The sequence below is a fragment of the Panulirus ornatus genome, chromosome 63 (genome assembly GCF_036320965.1).
Source record: "Panulirus ornatus isolate Po-2019 chromosome 63, ASM3632096v1, whole genome shotgun sequence".
NCBI lineage: Eukaryota > Metazoa > Arthropoda > Malacostraca > Decapoda > Palinuridae > Panulirus > Panulirus ornatus.
The window spans coordinates 14,482,290-14,497,955 of record NC_092286.1 but is presented as its reverse complement, the minus strand read 5'-3'; the positions used below and the strand labels follow the sequence as shown (position 1 = coordinate 14,497,955).

The 15,666-nt window shown below is 39.5% G+C and overlaps 1 protein-coding gene across 5 annotated transcripts in view; it reads right to left on the bottom strand.

Annotated features, from left to right (window-relative positions):
* brm (ATP-dependent helicase brm) overlaps positions 1 to 15,666 on the bottom strand; it is a 146,754-nt gene that overhangs the window by 27,556 nt on the left and 103,532 nt on the right. For 3 of the 5 annotated variants that reach the window (XM_071656510.1, XM_071656511.1, XM_071656512.1), the window contains exons 19-21: positions 12,852 to 12,965; positions 12,420 to 12,443; positions 4,782 to 4,993 (exon numbers count right to left, since the gene is read on the bottom strand). In XM_071656510.1, the coding sequence (XP_071512611.1) occupies positions 4,782 to 4,993; positions 12,420 to 12,443; positions 12,852 to 12,965 (350 nt within the window). The remainder of the gene's footprint in view (positions 1 to 4,781; positions 4,994 to 12,419; positions 12,444 to 12,851; positions 12,966 to 15,666) is intronic. The other 2 variants (XM_071656513.1, XM_071656514.1) reach the window with 1 other exon arrangement.

Genomic DNA, 15,666 nt, shown 5'->3' with positions numbered 1-15,666 from the left:
CCACACATCTCTCTTACCCTTACATTACTTACTCGATCAAACCACCTCACACCACATATTGTCCTCAGACATCTCATTTCCAGCACATCCACCCTACTGCGCACAACTCTATCCATAGCCCATGCCTCGCAACCATACAACATTGTTGGAACCACTATTCCTTCAAACATACCCATTTTTGCTTTCCGAGGTAATGTTCTCGACTTCCACACATTCTTCAAGGCTCCCAGAATTTTTGCCTCCTCCCCTACCCTATGTATATGTTTGTATATGGGCGTTTGTATATGATGATACAGCGCTGGTGGCGGATTCATGTGAGAAACTGCAGAAGCTGGTGACGGAGTTTGGTAAAGTGTGTGGAAGAAGAAAGTTGAGAGTAAATGTGAATAAGAGCAAGGTTATTAGGTACAGTAGGGTTGAGGGTCAAGTCAATTGGGAGGTGAGTTTGAATGGAGAAAAACTGGAGGAAGTGAAGTGTTTTAGATATCTGGGAGTGGATCTGTCAGCGGATGGAACCATGGAAGCGGAAGTGGATCATAGGGTGGGGGAGGGGGCGAAAATTTTGGGAGCCTTGAAAAATGTGTGGAAGTCGAGAACATTATCCCGGAAAGCAAAAATGGGTATGTTTGAAGGAATAGTAGTTCCAACAATGTTGTATGGTTGCGAGGCGTGGGCTATGGATAGAGTTGTGCGCAGGAGGATGGATGTGCTGGAAATGAGATGTTTGAGGACAATGTGTGGTGTGAGGTGGTTTGATCGAGTAAGTAACGTAAGGGTGAGAGAGATGTGTGGAAATAAAAAGAGCGTGGTTGAGAGAGCAGAAGAGGGTGTTTTGAAATGGTTTGGGCACATGGAGAGAATGAGTGAGGAAAGATTGACCAAGAGGATATATGTGTCGGAGGTGGAGGGAACGAGGAGAAGAGGGAGACCAAATTGGAGGTGGAAAGATGGAGTGAAGAGGATTTTGTGTGATCGGGGCCTGAACATGCAGGAGGGTGAAAGGAGGGCAAGGAATAGAGTGAATTGGAGCGATGTGGTATACAGGGGTTGACGTGCTGTCAGTGGATTGAATCAAGGCATGTGAAGTGTCCGGGGTAAACCATTGAAAGCTGTGTAGGTATGTATATTTGCATGTGTGGACGTGTGTATGTACATGTGTATGGGGAGGGTTGGGCCATTTCTTTCGTCTGTTTCCTTGCGCTACCTCGCAAACGCGGGAGACAGCGACAAAGTATAAAAAAAAAAAAAAAAAAAAAAAAAAAAAAAAAAAAAAAAAAAAAAAAAGGGCGTTTACAAATACATGCGCATGAGTGGATGGGCCATTCTTTGTTTCCTAGCGCTACCTCGTTGACGTGGGAAACATTGATTATGTATAATAAAAAAATCATAATTCTGGAAACAAATCACTAGATTCCCCATCATCCCCATCCTCCCAACTCACTCATTTTGGGCCACAAAGATGAAGTCAGTGAATCACTTGCTCCTAGCAGGTCACAGCTCAGAATTCATAGGCTGTCAGGATCAACCCAAAGCAGTCACATTTGGTACAGATAAAAGTTTTTCAAAAAGGGGAGGGTAAGGCAGGGAGGGGCAAAAAGAACAGGAAAACTGCTCACTTAACACTCCCTCAGGAGGAAAATGTTTTTCAGTTTTTCAAAACCTACACTCCTCTAAGATGTGTACCATGAACATAAGAGAACATGAAGAGGGAAGGTCTATAAAAGACTTTTGGGTAAAGTTAATTATCTTCAATGGTAAAATGGGAGCACGTTACAATCTGTCTCCCATAAGAGAACTCTCAAGAAGATATAGAGTAGATTCACAATCACTGGGCTAAGGCCATCTTTCTCAAACCATGTGATCTAGCTCAGGTTAAGCCAAAAAATGTTTCTTAATCCATGTAGAGATATTCTTGCCAAAAGAGGTTTCAAGATTTCTGTGAGCACAAATAATGTTCCACTTGATAATATCCAAAGAAGTCCAAAAGCTCCTAGATATCTGAATGGCATAAGGCATGAAATTCTTTTGGCAGTCTTTCAAGAACCAATGAAACAGCAATTAATACATTCAGTAGTTTCCTTTTCCAGGAATCTTGAGTTTGGGGTTTACCATTGGAGCTGTTATCAAAGAGATGATTCTTGAATCAGGCCACAGCATGTGATTAACTCTCTCTCCATCTAGATCCCTAGGATATTAGGGAAATAATGTATAATGTCTAGGCTGTGCCCACTTGGGTTTTAGTGAAGAAGCAACTGGTCTTCTCAGATGGTTACAATGCAAGCAAGAAGACACCTACAAAGCTGTTACTGTCAATGGACAGAAAGTACTAGTTTTTTTTTTTTTTTTTTTTTTTTTTTTGCTTTGTCGCTGTCTCCTGCATTTGCGAGGTATCGCAAGGAAACAGACAAAAGAAATGGCCCAACCCACCCCCAAACACATGTGTATACATACGTCCACATACGCAAATAAACATACCTACACAGCTTTCCATGGTTTACCCCAGACACTTCACATGCCCTGATTCAATCCACTGACAGCACGTCAACCCCGGTATTCCACATCGATCCAATTCACTCTATTCCTTGCCCTCCTTTCATCCTCCTGCATGTTCAGGCCCCGATCACACAAAATCTTTTTCACTCCATCTTTCCACCTCCAATTTGGTCTCCCACTTCTCCTCGTTCCCTCCACCTCCGACACATATATCCTCTTGGTCAATCTTTCCTCATTCATTCTCTCCATGTGCCCAAACCATTTCAAAACACCCTTTTCTGCTCTCTCAACCACGCTCTTTTTATTTCCACACATCTCTCTTACCCTTACGTTACTTACTCGATCAAACCACCTCACACCACACATTGTCCTCAAACATCTCATTTCCAGCACATCCATCCTCCTGCGCACAACTCTATCCATAGCCCACGCCTCGCAACCATACAACATTGTTGGAACCACTATTCCTTCAAACATACCCATTTTTGCTTTCCGAGATAATGTTCTCGACTTCCACACATTCTTCAAGGCTCCCAGGATTTTCGCCCCCTCCCCCACCCTATGATCCACTTCCGCTTCCATGGTTCCATCCGCTGCCAGATCCACTCCCAGATATCTAAAACACTTTACTTCCTACAGTTTTGCTCCATTCAAACTTAACTCCCAATTGACTTGACCCTCAACCCTACTGTACCTAATAACCTTGCTCTTATTCACATTTACTCTTAACTTTCTTCTTTCACACACTTTACCAAACTCTGTCACCAGCTTCTGCAGTTTCTCACATGAATCAGCCACCAGCGCTGTATCATCAGCGAACAACAACTGGCTCACTTCCCAAGCTCTCTCATCCCAAACAGACTTCATACTTGCCCCTCTTTCCAAAACTCTTGCATTTACCTCCCTAACAACCCCATCCATAAACAAATTAAACAACCATGGAGACATCACACACCCCTGCCGCAAACCTACATTCACTGAGAACCAATCACTTTCCTCTCTTCCTACACATACACATGCCTTACATCCTCGATAAAAACTTTTCACTGCTTCTAACAACTTGCCTCCCACACCATATATTCTTAATACCTTCCACAGAGCATCTCTATCAACTCTATCTATCATATGCCTTCTCCAGATCCATAAATGCTACATACAAATCCATTTGCTTTTCTAAGTATTTCTCACATACATTCTTCAAAGCAAACACATGATCCACACATCCTCTACCACTTCTGAAACCACACTGCTCTTCCCCAATCTGATGCTCTGTACATGCCTTCACCCTCTCAATCAATACCCTCCCATATAATTTACCAGGAATACTCAACAAACTTATACCTCTGTAATTTGAGCACTCACTCTTATCCCCTTTGCCTTTGTACAATGGCACTATGCACGCATTCCACCAATCCTCAGGCACCTCACCATGAGTCATACATACATTAAATAACCTTACCAACCAGTCAATAATACAGTCACCCCCTATTTTAATAAATTCCACTGCAATACCATCTAAACCTGCTGCCTTGCCGGCTTTCATCTTCCGCAAAGCTTTTACTACCTCTTCTCTGTTTACCAAATCATTTTCCCTAACCCTCTCACTTTGCACACCACCTCGACCAAAACACCCTATATCTGCCACTCTATCATCAAACACATTCAACAAACCTTCAAAATACTCACTCCATCTCCTTCTCACATCACCACTACTTGTTATCACCTCCCCATTTGCGCCCTTCACTGAAGTTCCCATTTGCTCCCTTGTTTTACGCACTTTATTTACCTCCTTCCAAAACATCTTTTTATTCTCCCTAAAATACTAGAAAGTACTAGTATTCTCAAGATTTCCCTGCTCCTTTGTGGGGTACAACTTCAAAGTTGCAAGTCTCTAGTTACTTGCACAAAGGCATCAAAAATGTGCAAGAATAGTATGGGCTGCATCAGCATACAGTGTCTGAAAAAATACTCAAGGGAGTATGAACAGATAAAAAAATATATATCTAAATACGAAAGGCAAAGAAACCGGTAATGCAGATGCAGAAAAACAACGTCTAGTTCAAGTGTGTTCAGGAAATTATCAAGATGGCTAAGTGAATGTAACCCAAGACACTGTCACTCAATGGGATTTTTTTTTCAAACTACTGATTGAATAATGTAATGTTCAGTGTATACAAAGAAATTAAAGAAAGTACAAGATTCTTACAGATAACAAAGTCAACGATCCTCCAGAGCAAACTGGTTTTCTTACATCACAAATCCTATAATTTAAGGCAAATACTACTTACCTATCCTCATACTTTATAACAATATGCATTAGACGTTTCAACTGACGAATTAATCGTTTATTTTTAGGTCCTGGTTTCTCTCGAGCAGGACGTCCACGTTTCTTGGGTTTAGGATCATCATCATTGTCTGTTTCATCATGTCGCTTACGCTTTCCCTTTGAGCCTCTCTTATTCTTACTACCATTGACTTCCTCCTCCTCTTCTTCCATAGCCTGCAACAAGTTTATGATCAGAAAAAAGAAAGTTATATAAACTCATAAAAATTCTTTTATGATAATTGGGCAAAATCCAAGTAAAATACCTGACTATCTAACATCTTACAATATAAATGGAGTTCCAGTTCTTAAATCTTATACATCGTTAAACTGTAAAGTAAAAAAGAAAAAAAAAGAGCTCACACACTTGCAACTTTTGTACCAAGTTTGTTTTCAAACAAAAAATTCTCTCAGTAGCCTGAATATCATTACCTATTCAAAGGCTCAAGACGGTAATGAGATTTCTTGTTCCAAACTTGAAATATGATACATAAGCAAAATATATCTTCACTAAGCATTAATGCTTTCAAAAGCAAAAACAAAAAAGAATCAGGCAAGAAGTGTTTCTCAAACACTCAGGCTATAATCTGAAAGTGCATGGTTGTAACCAAGATGAGAAGAGGGAAATATGTTATATCTGGATGTGGAAAGGGAGCTATGGTTTCAGTGCATTATTACATGACAGCTAGAAACTGAGTGTGAACTACCTCGCTAACGCGGGAGACAGCGACAAAGCAAAATGAATATAAATATATCTGATAAGAGGAACCTGGATATTCTAGATATCAATGAACATTTACGGGGTTAAGCCTGCAGTCAGTGGGAGGATGAGTACAGAAGGCAATGATACTACTGAAGGAGGAGGAGCAATATTTGTGTTAAAGACTGTAAATAAATGAACTTAAGACTGATGTGGGTGAGAATGAAAGAAGACAATGAGAGGAGGGTGATTATGTATGCTTATGCACCTGGTAAAGAAAGTACTGAAGAAGATAGGGGAGTTTTCTCAGAGATGGTGAAGGCTTGCTTCAACATATCTAATGCAAGAAATCAAGTCTTCATTCTAAGGGGTTTGAAAACAAGTGTGGGTGATGTGGCAGCTAAAAGTTACACTGGGGTTATGGGGACCCTTTATAAATCAAAGTGAGGAACAGCTTTTCAATTTGTGCACTGAAAAAGAATTGGAGATTGGGATAGTGTCTGTCTGTCTGTAATCAACTACTTGTGATTGCCTATTTGTAATGTAAGGGAAGAAAGTTTCACACTCATGAGGCCCAATCCCTTAAGCATTCTCTACAGTCAAACAAATTTTCAAATTTATAAATGGTGTTTGTATTAATCATGTCCTCAGTCATCTTACTCCATTCATCCATCACTCTTATACCTTAAAAGTATTTCTTTACATCTTTTTAAGAAGTCCGTTGCTTAAATTCATAATATGTCTAATGGTTGTTCTATCCTTACATTTTTTAAAGAACTGTGAACTGTCTACATCATCAATTTCTTTTAAAAACTTTTAAAGGGTGTGATCAGGTCACCCTTTGCTTTTCTCTCTTCTATGGTGGGCAAATATGAAGCCTCCAGCCTTACACTGTAACTCAACACTATCAATTCTGGCGCCATCTCTGCTGCACTCATCAGGACCTTTTCTATTTGTGCTTCTTTAGGTTCAATGGCCAAACATATTCTAGTTGTGGCATTATGCAAGATATGAACAGCTTACTAAGCATTTCCTTATCCATGTACTTGAAAGCTATCCTAATACTTGCCATAAGACACTATTTTCCTGTGATGACAGACCACTTCAGTCTTTTACAAAACTATTCTCAGAACAATCATTGGCTGCTTGGAAACCACAAACACTCAACATTACACAATGAATGGGATCCTACCAATGCAAAACCACTTCAATATGCTAGGCACTCAATTCTTTGGAAAAGCACTGTTAGCATTGCAATCCTCCTCACTTTTCACTTTCATGATGACCTGTATGTCTGTCTGTAATCATTTACCTATTTGTGCAGTAAGGGGAGGGAGTTTTACATTCATGGATAACTGTCTCTTGCAAATTCTCTAACATACATCTCAAATTTATGTAACCTGTCTGCACTGACTTGTCCTGAATCATTCTATTCCATTTGTCCACTACTCTTATACTATAAAAGCACATCTTTAAATCATTTTTAACAAGTTTCTTACTTCATTTGATGTTATGTCCTCTGGTTGTTCAATCCCTGCATATATAGAAGAATTGCTTGTGATCAGGTCATCTCTCACCCTTCTCTCTTCCATGGTGGGCAAATTTAAAGCCTTTAGCCTCCTTTGGACCATCTCTCTGAATTCTTTATGCTTCTTTTGGTGAGGTGACCAAACTTGAGAAGCATATTCTAGTTTGGCCTTATGTAGGATAGGAACAGCTTGCTAAATATTTCCTAATAGATGCACTTTAAAGTTACTCTAATATTTGCCAGCAGACAGTTTACCTCCTAAACTGTGCTCCTAATATGGGACTCTGGGAACAGGTTAGAAACAAGTTTGCCTCCTAAACCGTGCTCCTAATATGGGACTCTGGGAACAGGTTAGAAACAATGTCACTGCCCAAGTCTCTTACAAACAGAACCCTGAAGCTTATTTCCTGCTAGATAATAATCATATTCAGGCCTTCTTTCACTTTTTCCTGACTTTATTACTTTACATTTGCTTGGGTTGTACTTCATCAACCATGTATTACACCAACTTTGAAGTCTTTCTATTTGGGTCCCCTTGTAAGCTGATGTGATCCTCCTCACTCTTCATTTCCCTCATAATATTCACATCATGTGCAAACATATTCAAGTAAGAATCCATACCATCAGGGAAGTCATTTAAACAGATCAAGAAGAGCAAAGGTCCCAAAGAAGAATCCTGTGGCACTGCTTATCACCTCAAGCCATTTGGAGAAAAATCCCCTGACACATGTCCTCTGTTTCTTTTCACCAAGATAATCTTTCCATTAATGAAGTTTCCCTGCCTGATGATCCAACTTCTTAATCAGCCCCCCTTGCAGTTACAGTGTCAAACATTTTCTGGCAGTCTAGATACATTCAATCCACCCAGCCTTCCCTTTTGTTAAAGAGATATCTCACTCTCTCATAGAAATCTTATATGTCTGGTACACACAACCTTCTTTCCCTAAAACTGTGAATTTCTTCTTTCAGTATTTTCTCTGTAGAAAGTCATTCACTTGCTTTTTAACTATATTTTATAGACTACATTCAACAAGGAGAGCAGTCTGTAGCTCAGTAACTCTTCCTGGTCTCCTTTCTTATAGGTAGGTATGATAATCATCTTTCTCTATTCACTTGACACTTTCTCTCTCCAACAACATCTTGAACAGTATCTCTGAAGGTTTATCCAGTGTATCAGCAAAGATCTTCAGTAAATATCAAAATTTCATCAGGACCATGAGCCTTGCATGTGTCAAGACTTTTAAGTATTCTGTTGGTCTTTTCAAAACACCTTAATGTTTTCTGAAAACATCCTCCCCATTCCATCTCACTGGTGATGGGTCTATAATCTCTTCTACTGTGAACATAATTTTCATCTTGTTATTCAGTTCCTCACAAACACTTACATCATCCTTAACAATTTCACCCCATGAATCCCTTGGCCTGATTAGCTGCTTACAACTGACAACTGACTCCTGGTGGATACAAGGAAAAGTTTTGGATTTTCTCCAGCCTTGTCCACATTATTCTTTTCAAAGTTTCTTTGATCCTCCTTTCTTATTCTAGTATACTACTAAATCCTTGCTCTCTTATACCTTGCAAATGCTGACTCACAGGAAAGCTGCCATCTATATCTTCATCAAAGCATATCTCAAAGCATCTTTGCTTTTTGACAACTTTTAATAAAATATTCTTCCTCTTTCTTACCATTTCCTCCATATTTAAGGATAAAGGTGCCCATGTTCCTACTCCATCTCTGTAACTTCTATTAAATGAGTCACCACAAAGCCCTAGTTCCAAGCTCCTAGAACTCCATATCCCAATTTATGTTACCAAAGAATGAGTTGAGGTTTGCATTGTTTCCACAATTATATATCTTTATGTCCTGCCTCACCTCTACTCCTTTAATATCCTTATTCGCCACACAGTTAAGCTAGAGTATTATATGATCACTTTTTCTAATTTTTCTATTATACTCAATCGCCATTTCCTGCATCAGCGAGGTACGAGTGAAGATAAGATCTAGCAATGATGATGTGTCCTTCTAATGCTGTATGACAAGCTGATATAGTGAATTTTCCAGCATACACTCTAAAAACTTGCATCTCTATGACTCCTAGTCACCATGAGAATCCGAATTCCCCTTGTCTATCTCTTTATAAGTGAAATATTCCTTTACTAGTACTTTACTATCTCTATAAAGAGGTTGCCTTACGGCTTCACCTACCACTAAAATTTTTCCTTCATTGTTATCACTGTATATTTGTTCTAATTCATCAAATTCTTTGGAGACAATATAATAACAACAGTATGCACTTCATCCTAACAGTTACTCTTCCTCTTATGTATTTTCTAAATGGGTCATGCTCCACTTCTTTTTTAAACTTATGGTAATCTTTAATTAAGAGGCCAACCCTCCCCTTCCTTTACCTTCTTTTTCCTTCCTCACTATCATGCACCCTTCAGGGCAGACAGGTGAGATTTTATCTTTTTCATTATTGAAAAGTTTCCACATCTCCTAGAACATCAGGTGCACTTTCCCTTATACAATCCTTGAATTCCAGCTCTTTCCCATCAACTACTAATCCATTACTGGTTGTATACATCACTTTCAGTTGTATGTTACCATTTCAGAATGGTTCTACCCCCCCGTAATGCTGTTCTGTTCTCTTGTCTCGCTTAACATCTCCAATTTATAAACTTTTGACTGCAATCTTTGCTTTCCTCCCTCTCTTCCTCTGATGCACCATATATAATGAACATCCCACTGAATTCCCCACTTTGTTTTGAACATTTTCGAGTAAGGACCTCTAGGCTAGTTGACTCCAAGTCAAACATAACTATAACTGGTCATCCCTTAATGTCTTGATTATGACAACCAATTCTTCTCCTTTCTTTTAAAAGTAAAACTGCATCTAGCAGTTCTACAGATTTTGGTAAGTATTACTTCTTTCTTTCCCCTTGCTTCCCTAAATGGAGTATGATCTTCCTCCAACCAAAAATAATTAGTGACTTCCATCTACCCACTTCCTGCTTTACATATCTTTTGGTGCCATCCACTTTCCAGCTAGATCCTTCAGTCAACCTCTGTGTCTCTTACTTTCTCTAAAGTTTTCCTTTTACTTAATGATCAAAGGTCTTGTATGTCTGAACTTTCCTGAACCTTTCATCAACCAAGCCACAAACTTTCTTGATAACTCTAGCTCTAACATGCATATTACACTTTCTACAACTTCATGGAATTCTCTATCCATCTCTATTAGTATGATCCCAGGGGTATGTTCAATCATTAAATTATTCTTCATGATCTGAGCCTGTTGACCAGCTACCAAAGCTGCCTCTCCCTCCCTACTATTGCCAACAGATTCAGTATGTCTCAATCCTTTCCTCAAGTCTCTAAGGCATTTTGAAAACACATATCCGACCTCGCCTGCTTTTTCATGAATTCATCTTTCTTTCTCTGATTATGTAACTCTTGAATCTCCTCCATTAACTTAATTCTTAGATGATATCTGACAACTACATTTCTGAGATCATTCAATTCTTGTCACATCTCAAGACCTCTTTCATGGTCTTTAGTTTGATTCCTAAGCTTCAGAATTTTCACCTTTGAGTAAACTTCTGATCCTGTTTCATAACTATTTCAATTCTTTAAACTACTGACCAATGGTAGTTGTTTCCTGCTCAGTCTCTTCCTTACGTTTCCTTCTTGATGATGACCTAGTCAAAACTGCATGGTCCTGGTGTTTACCTAATTCAATTCCACACCTAAAGTTCTTAATTTTTCCCCTCACACTAGAAAATAACACTATCTTGTTTGCATACAGATATAACATATCCAGGAAGTATTTGAATACTAAGCTGTTTCTAGTATCTAATGGTTGTAAATATTAGAACATCTATCTTTTCTCTCTGTTTCCTATTTTAGAAAATTAAAATACAAGGAGGGGAGGGTTTCTGGCCCCCGCTCCCGTCCCCTTTAGTCGCCTTCTATGACACGTGAGGAATGCGTGGGAAGTATTCTTTCTCCCCTATCCCCAGGGATATATGTATATATGTATATGTCTGTGTGTGTATATATATATGTGTACACTGAGATGTGTAGGTATGTATATTTGTGTGTGTGGACGTGTATGTATATACATGTGTATGTGGGTGGGTTGGGCCATTCTTTCATCTGTTTCCTTGCGCTACCTCGCTAACACGGGAGACAGCAACAAAGCAAAATAAATATCTTTTCTCTCAGTTGCACTTCTTAATTCTAATTCCTAGGCACATTTGTTCACTTTTCACAAGTCAATCACTCACAATATTTATTGTAAGTATAATCTTTCTTTTACAAATGTTGGTAACACTTTGAGCATTCAATGTGACAGTGAGATTTTCCAATTCCCAGCTTTCATCAAACTCCTAAGAAGCGTCCGTCTGAATGGAGAAACCTGGAAGAAGTGGAGTGTTTTGTATACCTAAGAGTGGACATGGTATAAAAATAGAGCTACAGGGGGTAAATTAAGTCATGTACTATGTGAGGAGGGCTAAGGTACTGGGTGCATTAAGGAGTATGCGTGAGGCAAAAATGGGTATAACGGATGGTATTGTAGTTTTATGGTACTGTATGGATGCATACAGTACCATATTTGATGTGAGGAGGTTTGCCTGAATAAGAAATGATAGGGTATGAGTCAGGTGTAGTAGAAATAGGAGCATGTATGGAAAAGTTGAGGAGGGTGTGCTATAATGGAAGAGAATCTGGAATTATTGTAATTTCCATGCAGCCAATTCTCACTGTTTTGCAAATACAATTAAGTGAGCCAATTCTTGACTCAGCTGCATGAGATATCTATGTCTTACTAGCTTTTATGCCTAACCACAGATCTGAGCAACTCTGGAATTTTACTGTTTACAAAACATGCCAGTTTTCTAGTATAAAATTCATTGGTTTACATGCCAGTCTACAAACCTTGAAAATAAGTCAATTGAAGTAACTCATAATCTATCCAGTAAAACATCTAAAAATGAAATCAATATTTCAACATACTCTGAACTTGCATCAATTTAATGAAACTTCATAACATCCTCACAAAAACTTCCTATTACCTAAGTGCAATTCAATTTTTATCAGATTCACATTTTTACTTTCATGGTGAGAGAATTGTAATGAACTTAATACACAATCAAATGCCATGCCATTCAACCAAGAAAAAATCAAACAAATATCTAGTGTGAATCAGCTTTTCACAAGCATAATGTTAATGTCTGAACAATCTGTATGATCACCGACTTAATGTAATTGGGATAAGAAATAACAGTGTTGTATGATCAGTGACTTGACAATTATATATTACACATACTGTACATTCCCATAAACAGGCCAACATACACACAATACCCCTTACCTCCTTCCCATCCTCTTCAACAGCCTGCATGGAATAAAGAATTATCATAACTGTATGAGCTGACTGTCACACATCATAACAAATTTAATCTCCAACAATGATTGAAAGACAAATTTTCTAATTTCAGTCCATTATTTTAAAACTCATGGCAGTAACATACTAAACCAGAGGAAACATAAAAATAATGAACCTGAAGAAACATAAGGGTGTACTTATTTGTGCTAAACCTGATTCTACCTCATTTCACAACAACACAAATCTATTGTCAATAAGTACATTTCACAACTTAATATTTCTCACAACTCATATACTGAACACACATTAAGTAAAAAATAAACATAAAGAACATTACTACTCCAATCTGATTACTACATAAAACAGCAGACAATGCAAAATTCACACCAAAGACAAGAATTATGTCTCAATACTCACCCCAATAGCTCGGAGCCACTCCTTCTCTGTCAAACTATCCGAGTAGTCAACTTCCTTTTTGGAACGAGCACGACGATCTCCAAGTTCCTCAGGTTCCTCTTCTTCCACTTCTTCCTGTATACAAAAGAAATACAAGGAAATAAAGATATTTTCAAGATTCATCGCATAATAGAGTAATTATTATTATTTTACTTTGTCGCTGTCTCCCGCGTTAGCAAGGTAACACAAGGAAACAGACGAAAGAATGGCCCAACCCACCCACATACACATGTATATACATACACGTCCACACATGCAAATATACATATCTATACATCTCAACGTATACATATATATACACACACACACATATACATATATATTTTTTTTTTTTTTTTTTTCTTTTTTTTTTTTTTTATACTTTGTCGCTGTCTCCCGCGTTTGCGAGGTAGCGCAAGGAAACAGACGAAAGAAATGGCCCAACCCTCCCCCCCCATACACATGTACATACACACGTCCACACACGCAAATATACATACCTACACAGCTTTCCATGGTTTACCCCAGACGCTTCACATGCCTTGCTTCAATCCACTGACAGCACGTCAACCCCTGTATACCACATGACTCCAATTCACTCTATTTCTTGCCCTCCTTTCACCCTCCTGCATGTTCAGGCCCCGATCACACAAAATCTTTTTCACTCCATCTTTCCACCTCCAATTTGGTCTCCCTCTTCTCCTCGTTCCCTCCACCTCCGACACATATATCCTCTTGGTCAATCTCTCCTCACTCATTCTCTCCATGTGCCCAAACCATTTCAAAACACCCTCTTCTGCTCTCTCAACCACGCTCTTTTTATTTCCACACATCTCTCTTACCCTTACGTTACTTACTCGATCAAACCACCTCACACCACACATTGTCCTCAAACATCTCATTTCCAGCACATCCATCCTCCTGCGCACATCTCTATCCATAGCCCACGCCTCGCAACCATACAACATTGTTGGAACCACTATTCCCTCAAACATACCCATTTTTGCTTTCCGAGATAATGTTCTCGACTTCCACACATTTTTCAAGGCTCCCAAAATTTTCGCCCCCTCCCCCACCCTATGATCCACTTCCGCTTCCATGGTTCCATCCGCTGACAGATCCACTCCCAGATATCTAAAACACTTCACTTCCTCCAGTTTTTCTCCATTCAAACTCACCTCCCAATTGACTTGACCCTCACCCCTACTGTACCTAATAACCTTGCTCTTATTCACATTTACTCTCAACTTTCTTCTTCCACACACTTTACCAAACTCAGTCACCAGCTTCTGCAGTTTCTCACATGAATCAGCCACCAGCGCTGTATCATCAGCGAACAACAACTGACTCACTTCCCAAGCTCTCTCATCCCCAACAGACTTCATACTTGCCCCTCTTTCCAGGACTCTTGCATTTACCTCCCTTACAACCCCATCCATAAACAAATTAAACAACCATGGAGACATCACACACCCCTGCCGCAAACCTACATTCACTGAGAACCAATCACTTTCCTCTCTTCCTACACGTACACATGCCTTACATCCTCGATAAAAACTTTTCACTGCTTCTAACAACTTGCCTCCCACACCATATATTCTTAATACCTTCCACAGAGCATCTCTATCAACTCTATCATATGCCTTCTCCAGATCCATAAATGCTACATACAAATCCATTTGCTTTTCTAAGTATTTCTCACATACATTCTTCAAAGCAAACACCTGATCCACACATCCTCTACCACTTCTGAAACCGCACTGCTCTTCCCCAATCTGATGCTCTGTACATGCCTTCACCCTCTCAATCAATACCCTCCCATATAATTTACCAGGAATACTCAACAAACTTATACCTCTGTAATTTGAGCACTCACTCTTATCCCCTTTGCCTTTGTACAATGGCACTATGCACGCATTCCGCCAATCCTCAGGCACCTCACCATGAGTCATACATACATTAAATAACCTTACCAACCAGTCAACAATACAGTCACCCCCTTTCTTAATAAATTCCACTGCAATACCATCCAAACCTGCTGCCTTGCCGGCTTTCATCTTCCGCAAAGCTTTTACTACCTCTTCTCTGTTTACCAAATCATTTTCCCTAACCCTCTCACTTTGCACACCACCTCGACCAAAACACCCTATATCTGCCACTCTGTCATCAGACACATTCAACAAACCTTCAAAATACTCATTCCATCTCCTTCTCACATCACCGCTACTTGTTATCACCTCCCCATTTACGCCCTTCACTGAAGTTCCCATTTGCTCCCTTGTCTTACGCACCCTATTTACCTCCTTCCAGAACATCTTTTTATTCTCCCTAAAATTTACTGATAGTCTCTCACCCCAACTCTCATTTGCCCTTTTTTTCACCTCTTGCACCTTTCTCTTGACCTCCTGTCTCTTTCTTTTATACTTCTCCCACTCAATTGCATTTTTTCCCTGCAAAAATCGTCCAAATGCCTCTCTCTTCTCTTTCACTAATACTCTTACTTCTTCATCCCACCACTCACTACCCTTTCTAAACAGCCCACCTCCCACTCTTCTCATGCCACAAGCATCTTTTGCGCAATCCATCACTGATTCCCTAAACACATCCCATTCCTCCCCCACTCCCCTTACTTCCATTGTTCTCACCTTTTTCCATTCTGTACACAGTCTCTCCTGGTACTTCCCCACACAGGTCTCCTTTCCAAGCTCACTTACTCTCACCACCTTCTTCACCCCAACATTCACTCCTCTTTTCTGAAAACCCATACTAATCTTCACCTTAGCCTCCACAAGATAAT